The sequence below is a fragment of the Gekko japonicus genome, unplaced genomic scaffold (assembly GCF_001447785.1).
Source record: "Gekko japonicus isolate JY-2015 unplaced genomic scaffold, Gekko_japonicus_V1.1 scaffold120, whole genome shotgun sequence".
NCBI classification, from domain to species: Eukaryota; Metazoa; Chordata; class Lepidosauria; order Squamata; family Gekkonidae; genus Gekko; species Gekko japonicus.
Window position 1 is genome coordinate 553,669 of NW_015175973.1, and position 20,410 is coordinate 574,078.

General features: G+C 45.7%; 1 protein-coding gene across 4 annotated transcripts in view; it reads left to right on the plus strand.

Annotated features, from left to right (window-relative positions):
* KCNIP4 (Kv channel interacting protein 4) overlaps positions 1-20,410 on the plus strand; it is a 181,116-nt gene that overhangs the window by 150,525 nt on the left and 10,181 nt on the right. For all 4 annotated transcript variants that reach the window (XM_015426101.1, XM_015426103.1, XM_015426102.1 and 1 more), the window contains 2 exons: positions 10,511-10,580; positions 15,894-15,964. In XM_015426101.1, the coding sequence (XP_015281587.1) occupies positions 10,511-10,580; positions 15,894-15,964 (141 nt within the window). The remainder of the gene's footprint in view (positions 1-10,510; positions 10,581-15,893; positions 15,965-20,410) is intronic.

The window sequence follows — 20,410 nt, forward strand, 5'->3', positions numbered from 1 at the left end:
CATCTGTTAGTCTTTGTTCAAATGCTTTCCCCAAGTGTTGGGTGCTGGACTCCTCTGTAGGGAGCAGGAGAGACTCTGGAGGCGCATTTGTTCAGAGACATCCAGGGTACGGGTAGATTTCAGTGGTAACTGTTATGCATTGTTAAATTAGCACAGAGTTATGTTTTATGTTCTTTTCATTAGATTTGTAATCTGAAGGCACTGACAGCTATTTTCTTTGTGCTCTGACTTAATCTGTCACAATAAAGTATTTTCTTGTTTAAGAAAGCAGACTGTGATTCAATTCCTTCTCACATCAGTTTAGATCATTCGCTCACACTTAGACACACTCACATGCCTGCACAGGGGACGGACTGAAGTGATTGGAAAGCTCTGCACTTTGTATTTGCTCAGAGGCAGCCTTTCCCCAAGGCACTGGTAACATGGTAGGCTGGATTCTAACTTGGAGTGGTGGCACAGTGAAGAGGAACGTGCTTTACATATGCACAGGCATGCAACACGCATGTAAGAACACAAAGACTCAGAATGAGTTTATTACACTCATGTAGAGAATTTACATATTTACATAGAGAATAACAGCGTTCCGTGCTCCTTGGTGTTTAGTCATGCCAGCCACATGACCACGGAAATGTCTTCGGACAGTGCGGACTCTTCGGCTTTGAAACGGAGATGAGCACCGCAACCCTAGAGTCGGACTTGACTGGCTTTCGAGCAAGGGAACCTTTACCTTTACCTTTAGAGAATTTACAACATTCTGGCAATGTTGTTGTTCTGGCTGTGCCAGGAAACCCTCCAGGAATACCATCAGCATGCAGGGAAGAAGGGGGCTGAAGAGAGAGAGAGAGAGAGAGAGAGAGAGAGAGAGAGAGAGAGAGAGAGAGAGAGTAAATAAGGTAAGGGACTAGATTGGAACTCAGGAGTCAGTCACTCCCCTTGCATCAAGATAATTTCATACCAATAAAATAGGTAACATAAGCGTATGGAGCAGAAGTCCATCAGTGGCTATTAGGCACAAGGTATAGATAGGAAGTCTCGAGCTCGGGCAAGGGATGCTCTGTATTCTTGGTACTGGGGGGGCAACAGTGGGAGGGCTTCTAGTGTCCTGGCCTCACTGGTGGACCTCCTGATGGCACCTGGTGTTTTTTGCCACTGTGTGACACAGAGTGTTGGACAGGAAGGGCCATTGACCTGATCCAGCATTGACTTATGTTCTTATGTCTGGGGCAAGGGATGCTCTGTCTTCTTGGTGCTTGGGGGGGGGCAACAGTGGGAGGGCTTCTAGTGTCCTGGCCCCACTGCTGGACCTCCTGATGGTACCTGGTGTTTTTGGCCACTGTGTGGCAGAGTGTTGGACTGGATGGGCCAGTGGCCTGATCCAACATTGGCTTCTCTGATGTTCTTAAAGGCTTTGACTGCTCAGATATTCTGCAGTTAAGTTGTGAGTGCAGAAAGGGCCTTGGATTCTCAGGTGCTTGAGGGTTAATTTGAACTGAGACCAGGGTGAAGGGGCTTAAGTCCCTCTCTCGCACCATTTTTTCCTGACCTGAAACGGCCCTGCAGAGTCACTATTTGTCCTGTTGGGGAAACTTGCATGTGTTTATTGAGCTACACATAAATTTTGCTGACAGAACAGGTAGCAGCTTTCTGGGGTGACTTTGGATTGGAGATGAAAGCCTCCTTGCTCTGCCTGCCATTGTCCCATTTCAAACCAGATCTTACATACCTGGGAATCTAACTTTCAAGTGGGGACTCCCACTTGGCAAGACGCGGGGCAGACCCAGGGTGAGCTCTGGGAACTGTAGATCATGTTGGACCTCAGTTAGTGAGATTGTGTTAAGAGAACTCTTGTCTACGTTTTGAGGCTCTTTTGGTTCCAGTGTACTGTTGTTGTTGTTGTTTGTTGTTCAGTCGCACAGTGAAGTTTGACTCTTTGTAACCCCATGGACCACATCAATGCTCCCTCTAAGCTGTGGAGTCTTGTGAGCAGAAATCCTCCTTTGTGAGCTACTGGCATTAAAGTTGTGAGTGAGCAACTTGGCTGCTGCATAAATTAGTTTGCTCTGGTGCCCTCCTTCCTGAGCAAAGACAAAAATGTGTGAGCTGGAGGCTAAAAAACTGTGAGCTAGCTCACACAAACTCAGCTTAGAGGGAACACTGGACCACATGATGCCAGGTCCTCCTGTCTTCCACCGTCCTCTGGAGTTTGCTCAATTTCATGTTCATTGCATCGATAACACTGTCTAACCATCTCATCCTCTGCCGTCCCCGTCTTCTTTGACCTTCAATCTTTCCTAGCATCAGGGTCTTCTCCAGTGAGTGCTCCCTTCTCATTTGGTGGTCAAAGTATTTGAGCTTCAGCTTCAGTATCTGGCCTTCCAGGAAACAGGGTTGATTTCTTTTCGAATTGACTGATTTGATCTCCTTGCAGTCCAAGGGACTCTCCAGAGTCTTCTCCAGCACCATAATTTGAAAGCATCTATGCTTTGGTGCTCGACCTTCCTTATGGTTCAACTCTCGCAGCCATACATTACTACTGGGGAAACCATAGCTTTGACTATATGGACTTTTGATGTCTCTACTTTTTATTATGCTGTCTAGGTTTGCCATAGCTTTCCTCCCAAGGAGCAGGCGTCTTTTAATTTCATGGCTGTTGTCACCATCTGTAGTGATCTTGGATCCCAGGAACGTGAATTATGTCACTGCTTCCATGACTTCTCCTTCTATTTGCCAAGGAGTGATGGGTCCAGATCAATGTTCCCTCTAAGCTATGGAGACTCATGAGCAAAAATTCTACTTTGTGAGCTACCAGCATTAAAGTTGTGAGCGAGAGATTTGGCTACTGCATCAATCAGTTTGCTCTGGAGCCATCCTTCCTGAGCTGAGACAAAAATGTGTGAGCCAGAGGATAAAAAACTATGAGCTAGCTCACACTAACTCAGCTTAGAGGGAACACTGATCCAGATGCCATGATCTTAGTTTGTTTGATGTTGAGTTTCAAGCCAACCAGTGTACTGTAGTAACAGGGAAGGAAATACTAAATATGGCTCTTCCTTACACAAGTTTTGGTAGCTTTTTGAATTGTAAGTTTATCTCGCTGGAGCAGAGGGGACTTGTTCCCCGCGTTTCCTGTGTCTTGCTTTCCCACAAAACTCTATGGCTCAGTACTTTTCAAATTTAACAATCCCTTCTCAACGCAGAGCATTTATGCTGGCCAGATTTAATATATTTCCCTCGGCCGTGGTCACAGACAGATACAAGGGCATCCCCTATGAGGCAAGATGCTGCAGATGTCTCTGCAAAGAACCTGACTCTGTTCAGCATATCCTCATAAACTGTCCGCTGTTTACTCAGCTATGTTTACACTTGATTAGCCCTCTTCTTCAACTATCTAAGGCTGTGACCAATAGAGGTATTGAATTCTTGCTAGTGGACAAACACCCCGAAGTTACTGAGCCAGGTGGCAGAGTTCCTGGCAAATGTACTTAGGGGCCAAAAAAAAGAGGGAAGGAAAAAAGGGAAGAGGAAGAAGAAAGGAGGTGGAGAGTGACTGAGAGAGATAGGGTGTGTATCTATGATTCCTCTTTGGATAGTAGAGGTCCCTGCCACACGGCAGGGAATACGACGCTTGCACCGCGGCTAAAGTGAGCCGCAGAAAGGGTTGGGACGGCGCGGCGGGATCTCACGGATCCCCCGAGCTGCGTCGCAACACTCCCCGGCACGATCAGATGCCGGGGAGAATGCGACGGTGGGAAGGGGAGCCTGGCGAACTGCGCATGCTCACACATGCGCAGTTCGGCCAGGAGCTGGGGATGCGCCGGCGCAAGGACGCGCTGGCGATCCCACGGCCAGCGTTGCTGCGGCCCTTCAGAAAGAACCACCTCGGGAGGTGGTTCTTTTTTGGCGCGGAGCAACGCTGGAAGGGACGGAACCGGGACGGATCCGGCACGCTCCCCAGATGTTGAGGTGGGATCGCGCCGGTTTGCTCCGCCCCTGTTCCGTCCTGCTCCCGGCCCAAATGGGCTCGTATGAACAGGGCCTAAGCTTCTTACTGTAACTGTTTTAATTACTGTGATACTCGGGGTTACTGTTCCGAACTTTTATCACTTTGCCCTATTATGGCTGCGGTCACACGGAGCATTAGGCACGCTAGAGAGATAGGCGGATTTTCCGGGCGCGATCTCACCGCCACATCTGGGAAGCGTAGAGCTTCCGTGGCTTACCTGAGGCTTCACTCCGAAGATGCACTGTAAAAAACTAGTACCTCCGAGGTACTCGTTTCCAGAAACTGCGGGGCATGGGTGGGCGTCTGACTGCGTTTCTGGTGGTAGTTCCGGCGCCCGCCCATGTCCCCTCGCAAAAAGGTGTTCCCCCCCCCAAGTCTCCACAGATGCGCACAAGCACCCAACGGAGCATGCGCACACTTTAGTTTAAAAAATACAACACAACCCCGTTTGCCCCGCGGCCCTGCTTCTTTGCAGAGCCGCAGGAATGTCCTGTGATCGGCACCTCCCCCTTAACCATGGGACCTCCACGGGACGTCTGCTCGTGCAACTGCACGTTATTTTGCTCCGGGGCAAACAGCCACACCCCCCCCCGCATTTTCCGGCCCCTATGATTACTATATACAAAGTTACAAATCGCTGTACTCTGATTGTTTCTCTTTGTTGGCAGATGGGCTGATTTGTACTGTTATCTTTTCCTTTTTAAAGTTATTTTTATGCCAATAAAGGTTATTGGAATTGGAATATCTCAAAATTTTCAGTAGCAAAGAGCAAGAGTCGAGCAGCACCTTAAAGACTAGCAAAATTTGTGGCAGGGTAGGAGCTTTCATGAGTCACTGCTCACTTCTTCAGATACAGAGTATATAAATATTGTTAGTCTTTAAGGTGCTCCTGGACTCTCGTTCTTTTCTACTGCTACAGACAGATTAACACATCTACCCACCTCGATCGATATTTTCGGGGGGGGGTTGGTGATAGGCACATTTGTTTAGATTTAATTGGTTAATTATATTGTCTTGCTTTTGCTGCTTTTAAAGACACCCCTAAAGGTGTCTTGTCAGAATTCAGTGTGCATTGAATTTTCTGTTTCTCTCTTCCTTGTATTCAGAGTGATGAATTTGTATCACTTTGTGATTAAACGGGAGCTAATGATTAAATGCTAAAAATGACAGAATCTTGAGTTTCCAAAATGGCTGTCGCTCAGCAGAAGAGAGAATAATGTTACTTGTAATTTTAAAAGGAAAAAATGTATAAAGGGTACAATCCAGCCCAAGTTAAAACATTTTAAAGTTCCATTTATCTTAACTGTAAGCTTAAGCACATGCTTAAATTTGGCTGAGTTTGGTCCAATATGTATATTTAGTGACTTATCTGTAAAAATAAATCCTATAATCCTGGACAAACCACTTTAAATGTGGATTTCCTTTCCTTTCCTTTTTTATTGCTAGAATCTCTTTTAAAAATAGAAATCTCTCTTGTCATGGAAGGTCATGATCTCTAACAGAGGCTGTGACGAGAAGCAATATTACTAACTGGGATGAAGTGGTTAGAGTTGTTCCTGGCAAAAAGCCTGGATCCTCCAACTTTTCATTAAACCAGCTAAAAGGTTTTTTTTGTTAAGAAAACTTGCTTTTAGAACAATTTTAGTGCCCTGAAAAAAATATCTATTTTTACACAGCCTGCTTGGCTGTCAGGTTCAACAGCAAGTATATCTCCACACACGTTTTCAGGGAATCGTTATGCTTTATTAGACTACAGGTCTGTTGCCATGATCTACAGGTATATTGTTAGGAATGACAATGGGGCGGATGCATCCCTTCATATAACATGATGCTGCAAATGGCTAAGCAAATGAAATCTAAGTGCGCGGGCGAGAATTCTCCTGGCGGGAGGTTACATAATCAACGGGAGAGTCTCCGTGCCTCATGAGAGCAGAAGTATTCACACCAATGGTGGGACGCAAGCCTTCCCTCATCCTCAAGGTTAGTCAGATAACCCAATCTGGCAGTGCCAGTTTGCACGGTCTCATGAGTGCCTCCCTATCGCTGTTTACAGCAAGCGAGCAAGCATGCGCCGTAGCGCCACAGTCAGGAAGGGGCAAATACAACTGAAACATGGCAGCTAGCTGACATTGGCGATGTCAAAGGAGAGCAGTCCGTGCCTGGTTGCATCCACACAACGCTGGATATTGTACTAACCTTAGCAATCATTCAAGGAAAGTGCAATATCCAATGAAGCATAGGTGCTGAAGCAGTCTGAAATGGAATATAAGCACAACCAAAGTTGAAAGCATTCAACCAACCCACCAGCCAATTAGTACTAGTGAGCTTCTGCTGATTTTCCCCAGGAGATAAGGGCCCTTTCTACACCTGTATTTCACCTAAGTCTTTGAGTGTATCCTATTCTTTTGTTCTGCATTCCCTCCTGCTGTCACTTTCACTTTGTTTTGGCGCTTTCTCTTGTTTCTGCATTTGTTTACAAGAATCTGCATTCAGACCACTTCCAGCACACTGTTGCCCTGCAGTTACCAAAATTCCTTTTGCAGCGATTCTTTGTTCTCATCTGCTTTCAAATCGCTAATGCTTTCTAAAGTAGAATTGTTTCTGCGGGTATTTAAGTACTGCTCACTACCCTCCCCGTTTCCACCTCTCTCTCTTTAGGTTGATACTCCCTCCCCATTCTGTTTTCTTTTCCTCCTTCTCCAAAGACAAAAGAGGGTGTGTCCTCCCGCTCAGGCAAACTTTAAAAAAGCCAGAGAGAGCATAGGAAGGAGTCAGTAAATACACAGGACTAGGGGATTTCCTGCTCCCAAATGTGTCAGTCTTGCATGTGTGGGCCTGGATTTCCCCCTCTCTTCCCTATCTTTTTGCAGAATCACAGAGGGAGGGAGGGGGTGGCAGCCAGTTAGCTCAAAAAATGTGGGTTTTGCTTGTAGGTGCAAAATGCATACAGGATACACAAATAAATAAACCGGGGGGGGGGACCAACGCAGAGGGAATGCGGCAACTGCAAAGTCACAGAGGGAATGTGTGTGACTGCAAAGTCACCTCTTAAGGCTTGACTCCTCAGATTCTCTGGAGCAAGCTGTCAGTGCAGCAGGGGCCATAGAGAGAATTTAAGGACTAGCAGCAAGTCTGTCACTATATAATGGGAAGGAAGTCAGTAGAGGAAGGTCTTCCTTATTGGAGGGAGGAAAGGGTAAAACGTGACCCCTCCCAATACGGTTGATTAGGCTGTACTGAACTGGCAAAGAATAGTGTTTCTGTCACACTAGCTGAAGTGACTGGTTAGTTTGCAAGTAAAGCTCCTTTTCTATGGAGTTCATTTAATAGAGCACTGCCACTGGTGTTCATCTGTCCTGTATTCAGGTCTGAGACCCAAGTGAGGGAACAGGGTAATGATGGATTCTGTATTTGTTCCAGGAAGTCTCTTGCTGAACACACTGCTGCCCTCGTGTGTCTCAGAATCATACGACAGAATGGAGGGATTGAAATGCTCAAGAAAACAGAATTGAGGTCCCGTCCCCAGACACTTGGATTTTATTGCACGACATAGGATTTTAGATGAGACCGTAAATGAGTGTTTCATCAGGTCACCTGCCCGTAAACTGTGCACATTGTTACTGAGCCGGAGCCATCAGATAGGGACACACCTGTAATGATCTGCCTCCCAAAACTCTGCCAATAGAAATGTTATCCTATCTGCAGTAGCTACAAGAACCATAAGTGACTCCCCCCCCCCCAAACCTGGTTATTTTACGCAATGGAGTGCCCCTACAGTTTAAAAAATGTCAGAGAACTGCCCTGGTCTGAAAGATTATGCAAGCCTTAGAAAAAAAGGCATGAAAGCACAAACCATCACCTGATTAAAACAGTCTTCTTATTACTACAGAACTGTTGCCCGGTCATTCACTGTCTGGATCGCATCAGAGATGACACCAGACTGTGGGTAGCACTGAACTCATACTGTATGTTTGGGTGTATGGCAAACCATGTCTGCATGTCTGCTTCCATCTTCCATCTGTCCAGCCCTCCTGGTTCTATGCTGCAGGGGCCTCTGGAGCTGTGGCTGTTAATGTGGAGCCACAGTTGGCTCATATAACAATGTCTTGCAACCCCATCCAGATCTGCAGGCAGTGTTCTAAGTGTGGGTGCAGCAAAGGTTTATAGACACCTTTCCCTAATGGTTCCAAATCTCCTCCTCCTCCTTCTTCCTGCATTATAAAACAAACCAACCACCTTCTAGGAGAGGATCCAGTGCTAAGCATCCAAAGCATACATCTTCATCACGTGGATGTTTGGGGGGTAGCTTGGTGTTTTTGAAATCACTCGTTGGCTGTGCAGTCCATCTTGAGTCCAAGTGAGAAAGGTAGACTCTATCTCTCCTTATATATAATTGCAATTTAGTCTGGCAACATTCTATGTCCGCCAAAATCAGTTGGCTCTGTGATGTGTCAATCACAAGGTGTCTCTATCCACTGGCTCTGTTGCCTGAGTTCTCTCCCAGCCACTGCAGCCTAGGCCACTCTTCTCTGATTTGGCCAGCGTTTCAAGGTCATTTGCATATGGAAGCTGATTGGGCTTCACTCCATTCCACACCTCAAACTCCCCCCCCCCACAAGACAGTTGGAACTCTCCATTGCATATGCGACCTGGTATAGACTCACAACACATCACTTCCCCTTCAAAAGAAACAAACCCAATAACACAACGATGCCACACACAAAAAAGACAGATCACACCACAAGCAGAATACCACAAAGCAAAAAAATGATAGGAAAAGGTGCCAGCAGTCACCCCATTACTGCCACAGATATGTACCTGAGAGTGCTTCAGAGGAGGGTGTGCAGGTCCCAGGTTCATGTTATAAAAGCTGCCTGGGGGATTATGGACCATTCACAGACTTTCAACCTTAACATACCCCACAGGGTTGTTGTGTGGATCATACGGGGGAGAGGAGAATGATGTCAGCTGCTTTGGTTCCCACTGCAGGGAAAGACTGCCCTTTCCCTAGGCAGAGGCTGTTGGGGGGGGGGGTGTAAACCTGAAGACAGACAGGCGGATAAAGGTAGGCTGATGGTTGCCAGCTCCAGGTTGGAAACTTCCAGGATATTTTAGGGATGAAGCCTGCTGAGGGGGAAAGAAGGAAGAGGAGGACCTCAGACAGATACAGTGCCATAGTTCCCACCCTCCAAACAACCTATTTCTTTCTGGAATACCATTGTTTCCAATCTCCAGGTTACAGCTGGAGAGCTCTTATAGCTCTGGTGCTAATTCAAAGTGCTGGGGATGTGTTGCATTCTGGCAGGGGATGCTGTGAGTGTAGAAAATGAATGTGGACAGAGTAGTGTTTTGGAAAATCTTTAGGAATTGTCCATTTACCATGGGGCACCCATCCAGAGCCTCTGCCATTTTCTCACTCTGCTGGCACCAAAACCAATTTAAGGCAAAATAGAGATATGGAGAGTTTTCCACCCTCCTTTGCATCAATCTGTCTTTGTTGGCAACCCTAGGCCTGCCAGCACTTTCAGATTGACTTCATGCCCCCTGACTGGCATTACTTTATTAGCCCTGGCTGCTTGCTCCTGTTCAGCTCCCTATGGAAGCTGCCTGGGTGATTTTGGACCAGCCCCAGACTTTCTGCCTAACCTACCTTGCAGGGTTGCTGTACAGATCACAAAGCAGAAGAGGAAAATAAAGTAAGCTGCTTTGCTCCCCACTAACAAGAAAGACAGAACTTTGCCTAGGAAGAGGCTGCTGAGAGGGGAGGAGATAAATTTGCCAACTTTAGGTAGGGAAATTCCTGGAGATTTTAGGGGTGGAACCTGGAGAGGGTGGGGTTTGAGGAGGAGTGGGACCTCAGACAGGTACAATGCAATAGACTCTGCCCTCCAAACCAGTCATTTCCTCCTGGGGAACCATTTTTGCCAATCTCCAGGGGAGGACTGGAGATCACTGAGAATTACAACTGCTCTCCAGGAAGGAGGGGGAAGGAGATGGAAAGCTGAAGTCAGAGGGGCACATAAAGGTAGGTTGATGGTTGCCTGGGAAGGAGATAGGGTTGCCAACTCCAGGTTGGGAAATTCCTGGAGATTTGAGGGGTGGAGCCTGGAGAGGGTGGGGTTTGAGAAGGGGTAGGACCCAAGACAGGTACAATGCCAACTCCACCCTTCAAACCAGCCATTTCCTCTTGGGGAACCATTTTGCCAATCTCCAGGGGAGGGCTGGAGATCACTCAGAATTACAACTGTTCTTCAGATGGTAGAGATCGGTTCCCCTGGAGAAAACAGTAAGCTCTGTGTCATTATACCCTGCTGAGGTCACCACAGCAAATTGACACTGAGTGCTCAAGGCCAGGGCACCTGCCCAGAGCCTCTTTCTAGATATTGTTGTATTTATTTCCACAACGGACCTTATTCCTAGTATAACATAAGTTTGGTTTTGCAGCCTCACAAAGGGCGCTTGTAGGCCGGCATGTGACTCAGCTGTGTTCTCTGCAACTTTCTTTAGGAATGTCCCAGTGGGATTGTTAATGAAGAGACCTTCAAAGAGATCTACTCACAGTTCTTCCCACAGGGAGGTGAGTACAATGCAGATAATGAGTCTTGTTTGCATACAGAAACAATTGCTATTGTAATTGCTTGAAATTTCAGTCTGAATACTGCTGTTCTCATTGATGGCATGTTTTATACCTCTTTAATAGGGGACACTAGTACTTTGGGCCTTTAATTAAGACGTGGGAAATCTTACAAGCAACAGCTGTTTTCAAGAGCACAATACAACACTTCTTCGTTTAAATGTATAGCCCCATCCCATTGAATTCAGGGAAATGTTCTCACAAAAGATGCTTAGGAGGCAAGGCCTTAACATCATTCACTCTACTTTCTTCTCCCCCCCCCTTTTTTGTTGTTGTTTAACAGCCATCCTGATGGAGAGTTCTGGAGATCTCAAAAACTTGCCTGCAGTTTTGTGTTGCTTTGGTTGTTCCTAATAAAAGACTGTATGAGGCTTTTATTTTTGAAGTCCGTTTACATCAGGTTCCCTTAGAAGGGTCGCTTATGGCAGTCAATAGGGGCCATTCACCCGCGTGCTCCCGACCACACGCCATGTTCCTTCAGCAGCACATCTCCTTCTGAACAGCTCCCTGGTTCTACACAATGAATGCCAATTTTTAGGCCCAAATTAAATTAGTTTATGTATTGAGTCCAGGTTAAAGTTGCCATTCCCCCACTGGGGGCAGGGCTTTACCCACTTACAGGAACCCCAATCTGCTGCCGGCCAGCGGGGGAGCTCTGCCCCCAAAGAGCCCCATCTGTGCCGATGTGCCCAGCACAATGAGATCTTCTGGAGGTGACATCATCGCACAGGGCACGTTGCGGTGGGGGTACTCTAGTGTTTGAGAAAAAACTCTATGGTTACCCAAAAGTCCCAGGATCAGAGAGGGACCCCCCCCCCACTGGCAGCCAGGTAAGACCTGGCAACTCTAGACCAGGTGTTGGAAGTGAAGGACAGTGCTACATCTCTTTGCCCTAAGTACACTTGGGCTGTAGATGGGGCAGTAAAGCTAGCGAGGCAGACAGGTCAAATCCTTCTGTAGTCATCCTCTTGTCTGTTTAGCTGCTCTTTCGTTATTTCCCAGATTGCTCTTCTTAGAGGCTCCCTTCCAGTCCCCTCTTTCTCTTTCTCTGCTCTAGCATTGCCAGCCCTAGCTGGCATCCCAGTGGGAGGATTTGGGGGGAGGGGACAAGTTATTCATTGTCTCACCGACATGCAACATCACTCCTGGCATGAAACTGGAAGTGATGTCATCGTGTCAGAGCACCACTCTGAACCATAGAGTTTTACATGAATCCTAGAGTGTTGAAACAACAGTGACATCCTGGGCAAAGCTGGGAGTGACATTGTGTGCGGGTGCAACACTAAGTCCACCCCTTCACATGCTGCTTTGTTACTGGTTTTGCATTCTTCTTTCTTGAGAGTTGAGCCTCAGTGTAGGGAGAGAAGGGGAGTTCAGCTGTACCTCAAGCCCACTCTGTCTCTCTCCCCCTCTCCCTCCCCCCCTATGCCAGTCCTTTGACTGAAGGGTGAGAGCAGTTCAGTTGCAGGTGAATCCCAGGTGTACTACAGGCAGAAGCTGAGGAGCCATCTGTTGGGAGTGGTCTAGCTTTGGATTTCTTGCACTGAGTAGGCAATTGGGCTAGCTGGCTTAGAAGATCCAATTCTAGAACTCTATAATAATGCAAAGGGGGAGAAGTCATCCAAGGGGGACCATTTTAGGGAACAGCCCCATATTTCGTGTAACACATGGTTCTGTTCATTGAAACCACATAGGCTATTACACAAGGTGAAATAATGGTTTTATAACTTATGGTATTATGAAACTACTTTGGCTCTCTGCATTAAATCCTCTGGCCAGGCCCATTTAAATATGTGGCCTCCATGACTATGCTAATGAAAACTGAGCTGCTGGATAATTTTGGTTACGGGGTCCGGTCTGAGTCAGCAAGACAGTCTGTGCAGTGCCTGATGCTCCCTCTTGCCACCTGTCCGAATGTCAATACATCATAAAAGTCACAACGGTTGAGTGTTGAAGGCAAGCTGTATTTCATTAGGAAACAAAACTCTCTGTACTGATTTATATCCCAGACTTAGTGACTGAGGCAACACATTAAGTGGCTGCAGTTAAAAGCTTGAGGGCATCACCCTTCCCTCTGCCTTGGAATGGTTACTGGACCATGGCAACACAGATCACAAGAAACATTTGGAAGGTATGCAAGATTGCTACAAATATTCTGTCACCTTCAGTATTAAGAACATAAGAAGAGCCCTCCTGGATCAGACCAGTGAGGGTCCATCTAGTCCAGCATCCTGTCTCACATAGTGGCCAGCCAGTTCTTCTGGAGGGCCAGCAACAGGGCTTAAGAGGCCGAAGGCTTCCCCTGATGTTGCCTCCTGGCTCTGGGATTCAGAGGATTAGTGCCTCCAAGTTTGGAAGTTCTCCTCAGTCACCATGGCTAGAAGCGATCAATAGACATATCAATGTCATGAATCTATCTAATCCCTTTTTAAAGCTGTTTATTCCTGTGGCCATCACTACATCCTCTGGCAGTAAATTCCACATGTGTTTTGGGGGCAGCTGAAATTCAGGGGCACCATCTGCTGGGCATAATAAGACCTCACCCAATGTCAGGTAGCCCTGTCATGGATCTGGAATGTTGAGGGGTGCCTTCCTCCTCGTCCTCAGCTCTTCCCTGTCCAGCTACTGTGCGCTGTCTCTGACTTGACCTTGTAGTTTCCAGCTGGGAACGTAACGGCTTTTCACTGTGCCTGCTTGCTCGCTTGCTTTTTGCCATGCACGCGAACTATAATCATTGGCTTCAGCTCATTGTGGGGGACGTTTGATTTCACTATAAGTCAGAGGCCCTTATACTGAAGGGTATTCCCGACACAAGCTGTATACGTGTTCTTTAGTCTTGGAATCACTAATTAAAGCAGTTATCTTCTTCTGAAGCCCTGTGTGGTGTGACCTGCCTAAAGACCCTGACACCCATGAAGTAAGCCTTGACTGTGGTCTTGTTACCTAAATATACAGTTACAGAGCTTTCTAGTGTTTGCAAGTTAATGAACTGATCTCTGCTATTTGATAAATCTGAACTCGCTCCACCGTCTATGATCAAATCAGCTTTGTCATAATTTAAAATGGCTGTGAAGTTCCAGTGTCTAAATTCCTGCTTCACAGAGTCAGGACAGCTTTTATTCCCTTTGTCCTGCTTTGCACTGGGGCAAACGGAGTTGTTATGGCCCCCCTCCTTACACTGAAAACACTGCAGTGGCTCAGGTTTCCCTCCTGACATGCGAAAGTTCCCCTCTCTCCCTTTTGCTTTCTCAGGGGTCGCCTTGGTAACAAATGGTCCTTTTGTTTCCAGTGGCCTGGCAGCGTTATTCCTTTTCTCTTGCCAGCAAGTGCCTTTAAATGGCCGCTTCTTTATGTAAGCCTTGTGGGCGAACTCTCTAGGTAGAGTCTCAACATTACAATTCAAAACTTTTTGTCTTTGCACTTCTGCAAATAATTCCTGCACTGCTTTTTCAAAAGATAAGTCTAATTCCATTTCTAATTGACTCACAATATGTGCATTATCGCTGGGAAGGTTCATTAAAAAAAACTTCACAGTTTATCTTCCTGGTCAAATTCCTTTCCCGAATCTGCAAACCGTGCAAAGATACAACATGCAAACATGAAAATGAAAGCATTCCCAATCCTGGTATTTTAGGACTCCTAATCTCTGCCTTAAGACATTTCTAAATACCCACCCTTTTAGTTGATATGAATTGATTAGCAGATCAAACATTTGCTTGGCTGCAGTTAAATCTTTGCCTGAAGATAAGTATTGTCCACTTACACTTGAAATGATGAAAGACCACACTTTGAGGTTCCCTGCTTTCCATGCCTGTGTTCCATTTGGGGGGGGGGGGCTGCTTGCTCTGTGTATTTCTTCAGTTTCTCCATATCCAATGCCATAAGGAGTCTCATTCTCCATTTGAGAGAAAAAATTATCAGGGAGGACTGTATTTTGTGCAAATTTTGTTGCATTATCTTTATTAACCGCTGCCCCAAAGCCGCATACATTCCCCATTGAAAATAATGGTTTTTCTGGGTTATTCCTGTTCTCAGCACCTCATCTTAATCACTCTTATAGTACAGTTCCAAATGTTGATCCTTTATTCAAAATGAGCTGTAATTCTAGGCCCAGAGCTGTCTATCTTGACCCAGGGACCATCATTCCATTCTGGGGGCTGTCATGCAAGGCCCAGGGCCAGTTTGGTGTAATGGTTAAGAGTGGCAGACTCTAATCTGGAGAACCAGGTTTGATTCACCACTCCTCCACATGCAGCCAGATTGGGTGACCTTGGGTCAGTCACAGTTATCTCACAGCTGTTCTCTCAAGAGCAGTTCTCTCAGAGCTCTCTCAGACCCACCTACCTCACAGGCTGTCTGTTGTGGGGAGAGGAAGGGAAGCAGAGTGAAGGACAGGGTGTAAATCCAACTCCTCCTCTTCTTCTTTCCTCATTTTCATTGCAACTCTTATATATTCCAGTGGAGCCCATGCAAGTCACGTGGCATTCCTGGCTCCCATTTTTCTCCAAAGATGGTTGGCATTTTTGTCATTCTATTTAGTACTTCCTTTCCTTCGCAAGATGCCCCATCTCTTTATCTTGTGTGTAAGCCGCTCAGAGACCCTTCGGGGTTCGAGTGGGATATAAATTGAATGATAAATAAAATAAATAAATAAATCTTCCCAATTATAGTATTTGAAAGAACAAAAGGGTTGCCCCCCTACAAAGGACCAAGTGAGGGAGAACAGCAGTTATCTGCAGATTGTCTCCAAAGATGATTGGCTGGGAGTGTTCTGTGCTCCTCCCGTGCAAGGATCTGATTGAAAGGAGACATGCTATTGCCAAGGAAATCAGTGGAATTAAAGAAAAAGATGAGCACATGCTGTTTTGCTCATAAGCACCCAAACTTTAAAAAAAGTTTTGGGGAAGAGGCTTTTGTTGTACCAACAACCCTGGATTTGGGTTACCATTCTTGAAAATCACTGTACCAACCAGAACCAGCCATTTCTGTGCATATATCTCAGTAATTTCATTATGTACACCCCTATTGATTAATGCATCCTGCTACTGAAACCAGTGCAGGGCAAGCAGTTACCAAGTGATGAAAACAGCAGGTGGAAAAAAAGACTTCCGTGATGGGTAAATTTGGGGAAGGAGAGATGCAAAGCAAAGATCCTTTTTATAAGAACAGAAGAGTGACAGGTACAGAAGGCTCTCTATTTTCTTCTGTGGAATGTTAAAACACAGGTAATAGTTCACATTCTTCTTTACATTACAGATTCCACAACATATGCACATTTTCTGTTCAACGCGTTTGACACAGATCATAACGGATGTGTGAGTTTTGAGGTAAGGACAGCTGTTGCTTTCTAGTCACCATTGGTCCAAAGTTATGGTTTTGACAGCAAGTGCTAAATGCAGGCCAATAGAGGAGTAATGATCTCTGTGATGTTTCTTAGGTTCCAATTCAGCACGAGGTTAAAAAATCCTTTTAATTAAACACATGTCCGCTACTCTCATTTAAAGCAATGGGACGTAGAAGTGCTTTGCTTTGACCGGATCAGACTCTACATCATTTTTTCCCTCCCCAAAAAATTGTCTGATCAATCTATTTGTCAGATTTTTATCCTCCCGTTTGGAGTAGTGGCTAAGTGCGCGAACTCTAATCTGGGAGAACCGGGGTTGATTCCCCACTCCTCCACTTGCACCTGGCTGGATGGCCTTGGGCAAGCCATAGTTCTGATAAGAGCTGTTCTTGAAAAAGAGCAGTTTCTGTCAAGAGCTCTCTGAGCCCCACCTCCCTCACAGGGTGTCTGTGGTGGGGAGGGGAAGGGAAAGGAGTTTGTAAGCCGCTCTGAGACACCTTTTGGTAGTGAAGGACTACCAATCTCTTCTTCTTCTTTTACCTCACAGGGTGTCTGTTGTGGGGAGGGGAAGGGAAAGGAGTTTGTAAACCGCTTGGGTAACGAAGGGTGGGGTATAAATCCAATCTCCTCCTCCTCCTCCTCCTCCTGTTCTTCTTCTTCTACTTCTTCCCAAGGGAATTCTGTGACATGGACCAGTATTATCTCCTCCATGATGCAAAGGGTCTAATTACATGGTACACATTTGTACCTTTAACAAACCAGTTTGTGTGTTGGGACATGATTGGATTGAGGGTGTTTTGAACCTCATTCCCTCGAGACAGGAATTGTGTTAGGGGTACCAACTTCTAGGTGGGGCCTGGAGATCTCCCAGAATTGCAGCTGATCTGCAGAGTACAGAGATCCGTTCCTCCGGAAAAAATGGGTGCTTCAGGTGTGGGACGCTATGGCATTAGACCATGTTGAGCCCCCCCCCCCCCAGCCCCCCCCTTTCCAGGTTCCACCCCCAAATCTCCAGGGATTTTCCAACCTGGAGTTTGGCAGCCTTAAACTTAGTGGAAGTACGACTCTGTTTTCCACACTTAAGATTCATCCCATAGATCCAAAAACGTCTGTAATGGTGCTTTCAAGCTGGGAGTACCAGTAGAAACAGGATCAAAATTATTCTTATTTTGGCCCGTCTCCCAAGTAGAGTCTCTTTTTTGTTGTTTTTAAATGTATTTTTAAAGTATGTGCAGTTAAATCTGTGCACTTTTTAAAACAAAATCATGTTAATTGTACTCTGATGGGGGGGGAACAGCAAGAAAAAAGAGGCGGGGATTGTTTTTTAAGTGGCTTTGGTTTCTCGCTTTCACCTTCCTCCAGCTTCCAAAACGCCTACATCCCATAATACTGTTCCAAGGCTGAAGCAATGTCAAGAGTTTCGTACCCTCTTAATGACTGATTGTGTAATCAAGCCTTTAAGCACAATTGTTATCGAGCCTCAGTGCTCAAACCCCCTCAAAGAAACAGAACAGCTCCTTCCAGAAACAATAATCTTTGCGTTAAAGCATTTTGATGGCATTCTGCCAACACATCCTTTAAAGCTAAACTCAAAAGCCAACAAGCCCTTCCGGGCTGCGTGATGCCCTTTTGATACCACTAGAATGTAATTCTGAGTAAACCTTCTTAGGGATGTGATATAAATGTGCTGTGGGTAAAGAAATAATCCCTATTTATTTAGGTAAAGGTAGAGGTTTCCCTTGCTCGAAAGCCAGTCGAATCCGACTCTAGGGTTGCGGTGCTCATCTCCGTTTCCAAGCCGAAGAGCCAGCGCTGTCTGAAGATGTTTCTGTGGTCATGTGGCTGGCATGACTAAACACCAAGGCGCACGGAACGCTGTTACCTTCCCACTGAAGCGGTACCTATTTATCTACTTGCAGTTTCTTGCTTTTGAACTGCTAGGTTGGCAGGAGCCCGATTTATTTACCTCAGAACAATTGCATCATTCTGTCTGGCTAGTCAAATGGGAGTTAAACACGTTGGAAACAACGGAGGTGAAATTGGTTTATCTTCACATCACCTTCCTCCGCTGAGCTGTCACTTAACCAGTTCTCTTCAGTTGGAGTAAATTTCTAAGGAAAATGTCACTAAACATATACTGGAAGTTTCCAACTTTTGTCTGGTTGTTTGTGAGTAGACTTACATATCAAAACAGCCTTGAGGAGGCCAACTGAAGGATACAGGTCCTCATTTGTACCTTTAGCGTATCACTTTTTTCCTTTGCTGCTAATCTCACCCTGACGGAAGCAGACAACGAAGCGGATGGCGGTGCCATAAACTCTGAAATATATATCTTTTTAATCTTCCCTATGCCATTTTGAGGATTTGCCTGTCTCCTCTTTTTCATGCCTGGAACAAAATCTATGGGATTCAGCAGGGTACCATCTGTTTCTCAAAGCTCAAAGGTTTTTTTCCCCCAGTGTTTGTAAATGGTGCTGTGTGGAGAGCAAAGGATTTCCAAAAGGAGTGAGAATCTGCTTTGGGTAAAAGCATGGAGGAAAACAAAACTATTTATAACCAACAGAGCTATTTTCAGATTCAGCCTTATTAGTGTGACCTCCCAGACTGGAGTGTGGTCCTGTTTCCTAGCCCATCACAACAGAATAAGTCACGCGCAAAAAAAAAAAAATCACACATGCACACACACAACAGTTGAATGTTCTTGACCAAATGCCTTTAAGATTCCTCTGCATTACAGTTACAAGGTTAACACAAATGCACGAATGCATTATAATCTCCATTCACGATCTCAGTTTAATTTTTAGCTGTTATAACACTCATTATATCTAATCATTGTAATTAGTGGGGGGAAAGAAGTAGCTACGGAGTGTATAAATATGTGATTGAAAAATTATTCTGGCACATGGTGTGGATAACCTCAATGTATTAAAATCACAATTTCCCACAAGCTGGGAGCTGGTGTGGCGGAGTAGCTAAGAGAATGCGCTGGGAAGTCACTGGTTCAAATCCCGTCACAGGGACTAGCAGCACCATCCTCCTAAGCCCATTGACTCAACTGATACTGATTTCACACAAGAGCTGTGCCGCGGCTGCACCTCCCTTTGCCCCACTTCTATTGGTCAATTTCCCACTCGAAGCCGCGCGGCCGCATTTTGACCCGCGGCTTCACCCGATTTCCCCCGCGGTTTCGTGATCCTCAAAAAACAGGATCACGAAACTGCAGAGAAAATCAGGCGAAGCCACGGGTCAAAATGCGGCCGTGCAGCTTCTAGTGGGAAATTGACCAATAGATGTGGGGCAAAAGGAGGCGTGACCACGGCGCAGCTCTTGTGTGAAACTGGTCTGATTGTACTGTAGGTGGCCTTGTGAACACATAATACTCTTTCAGCCTCAGGTCTCCATCTCTAATGTGGTCTGTGGTAGGGACTGCTGTGATCCTGAGTATGGAGAACTTAGTATGGAGAACCTTTGATTGCCCTTACTGACTTTAGTGAACATTAAATATCCCTACGTGACAGTAATGTTTGGAGTTAAAAGTCCCATTAATTTCAGTGGGAGAGCTAAGATGCTGCCTGGAGATCTAAGTGTGCAATTTTGACTGGATTGTGCCCGGCATCAGAAGACCGGAATTGTTACTGGAGGTCTTGAATGAAAGCTGGATCCTGTCTGATTTTAGTTGAACATAATAGTTGCAGTTGAACTTGACAAAAATGACATCAGAGGGCCCCAACAAATGCCATCCAGTCTAAGAAACACGGTAGTTAGGGGAACACACCAATTAAGTGAATACATAAAAGCATCACAGCCAACTCTTGTGTTTTGCAAATTTGCTTTATGGGATAATTGAGTATTCAAACATCTGATGACTATTGTACTCACAAAGGTACCATATTCCCAGCAGTGAACCTTTGCAATCAGCAGGGGGGGGACATCCTCATTTTTTAATATAGTAGCAAATCCTTTCCCCCACACCCTTCTCCCTCTCATATCTCAGATACTTTATCATGGGAAAGACCCTTGACAGACCACAGTGTCTGGAACCCCAAAAAGATACCAGGTGTGGGGCACACATGGAATTTGTGTCCTGTTTTGTTGAATGATCGTTTTCTCTCATGTCAGATCATAAATTGCTTTTGAAAATCCTCTGAATTTCAAAAGTGATTTGCCTTCTGGGGTGCAGAGGAAGAGCAGGTTATAAATCCAGAAACAGACCTAAACGCCCTTGAGAGTTGTGGAACTATTGTTATGGGCCTTTCAATCCTGGTCATTATTTCCGTAATTCTGGAAGAGAAAATAAAGAGACTCCAGGTAACGGTTTCCAACTTCTTGAAGACTACGGCTTGTAGTCGAATAGAGATTCCCAAATACTATTCTAACCCCCCAAATCCAAATATTACAGAATATTTTTTTTCATTGCACACCCCTAAGT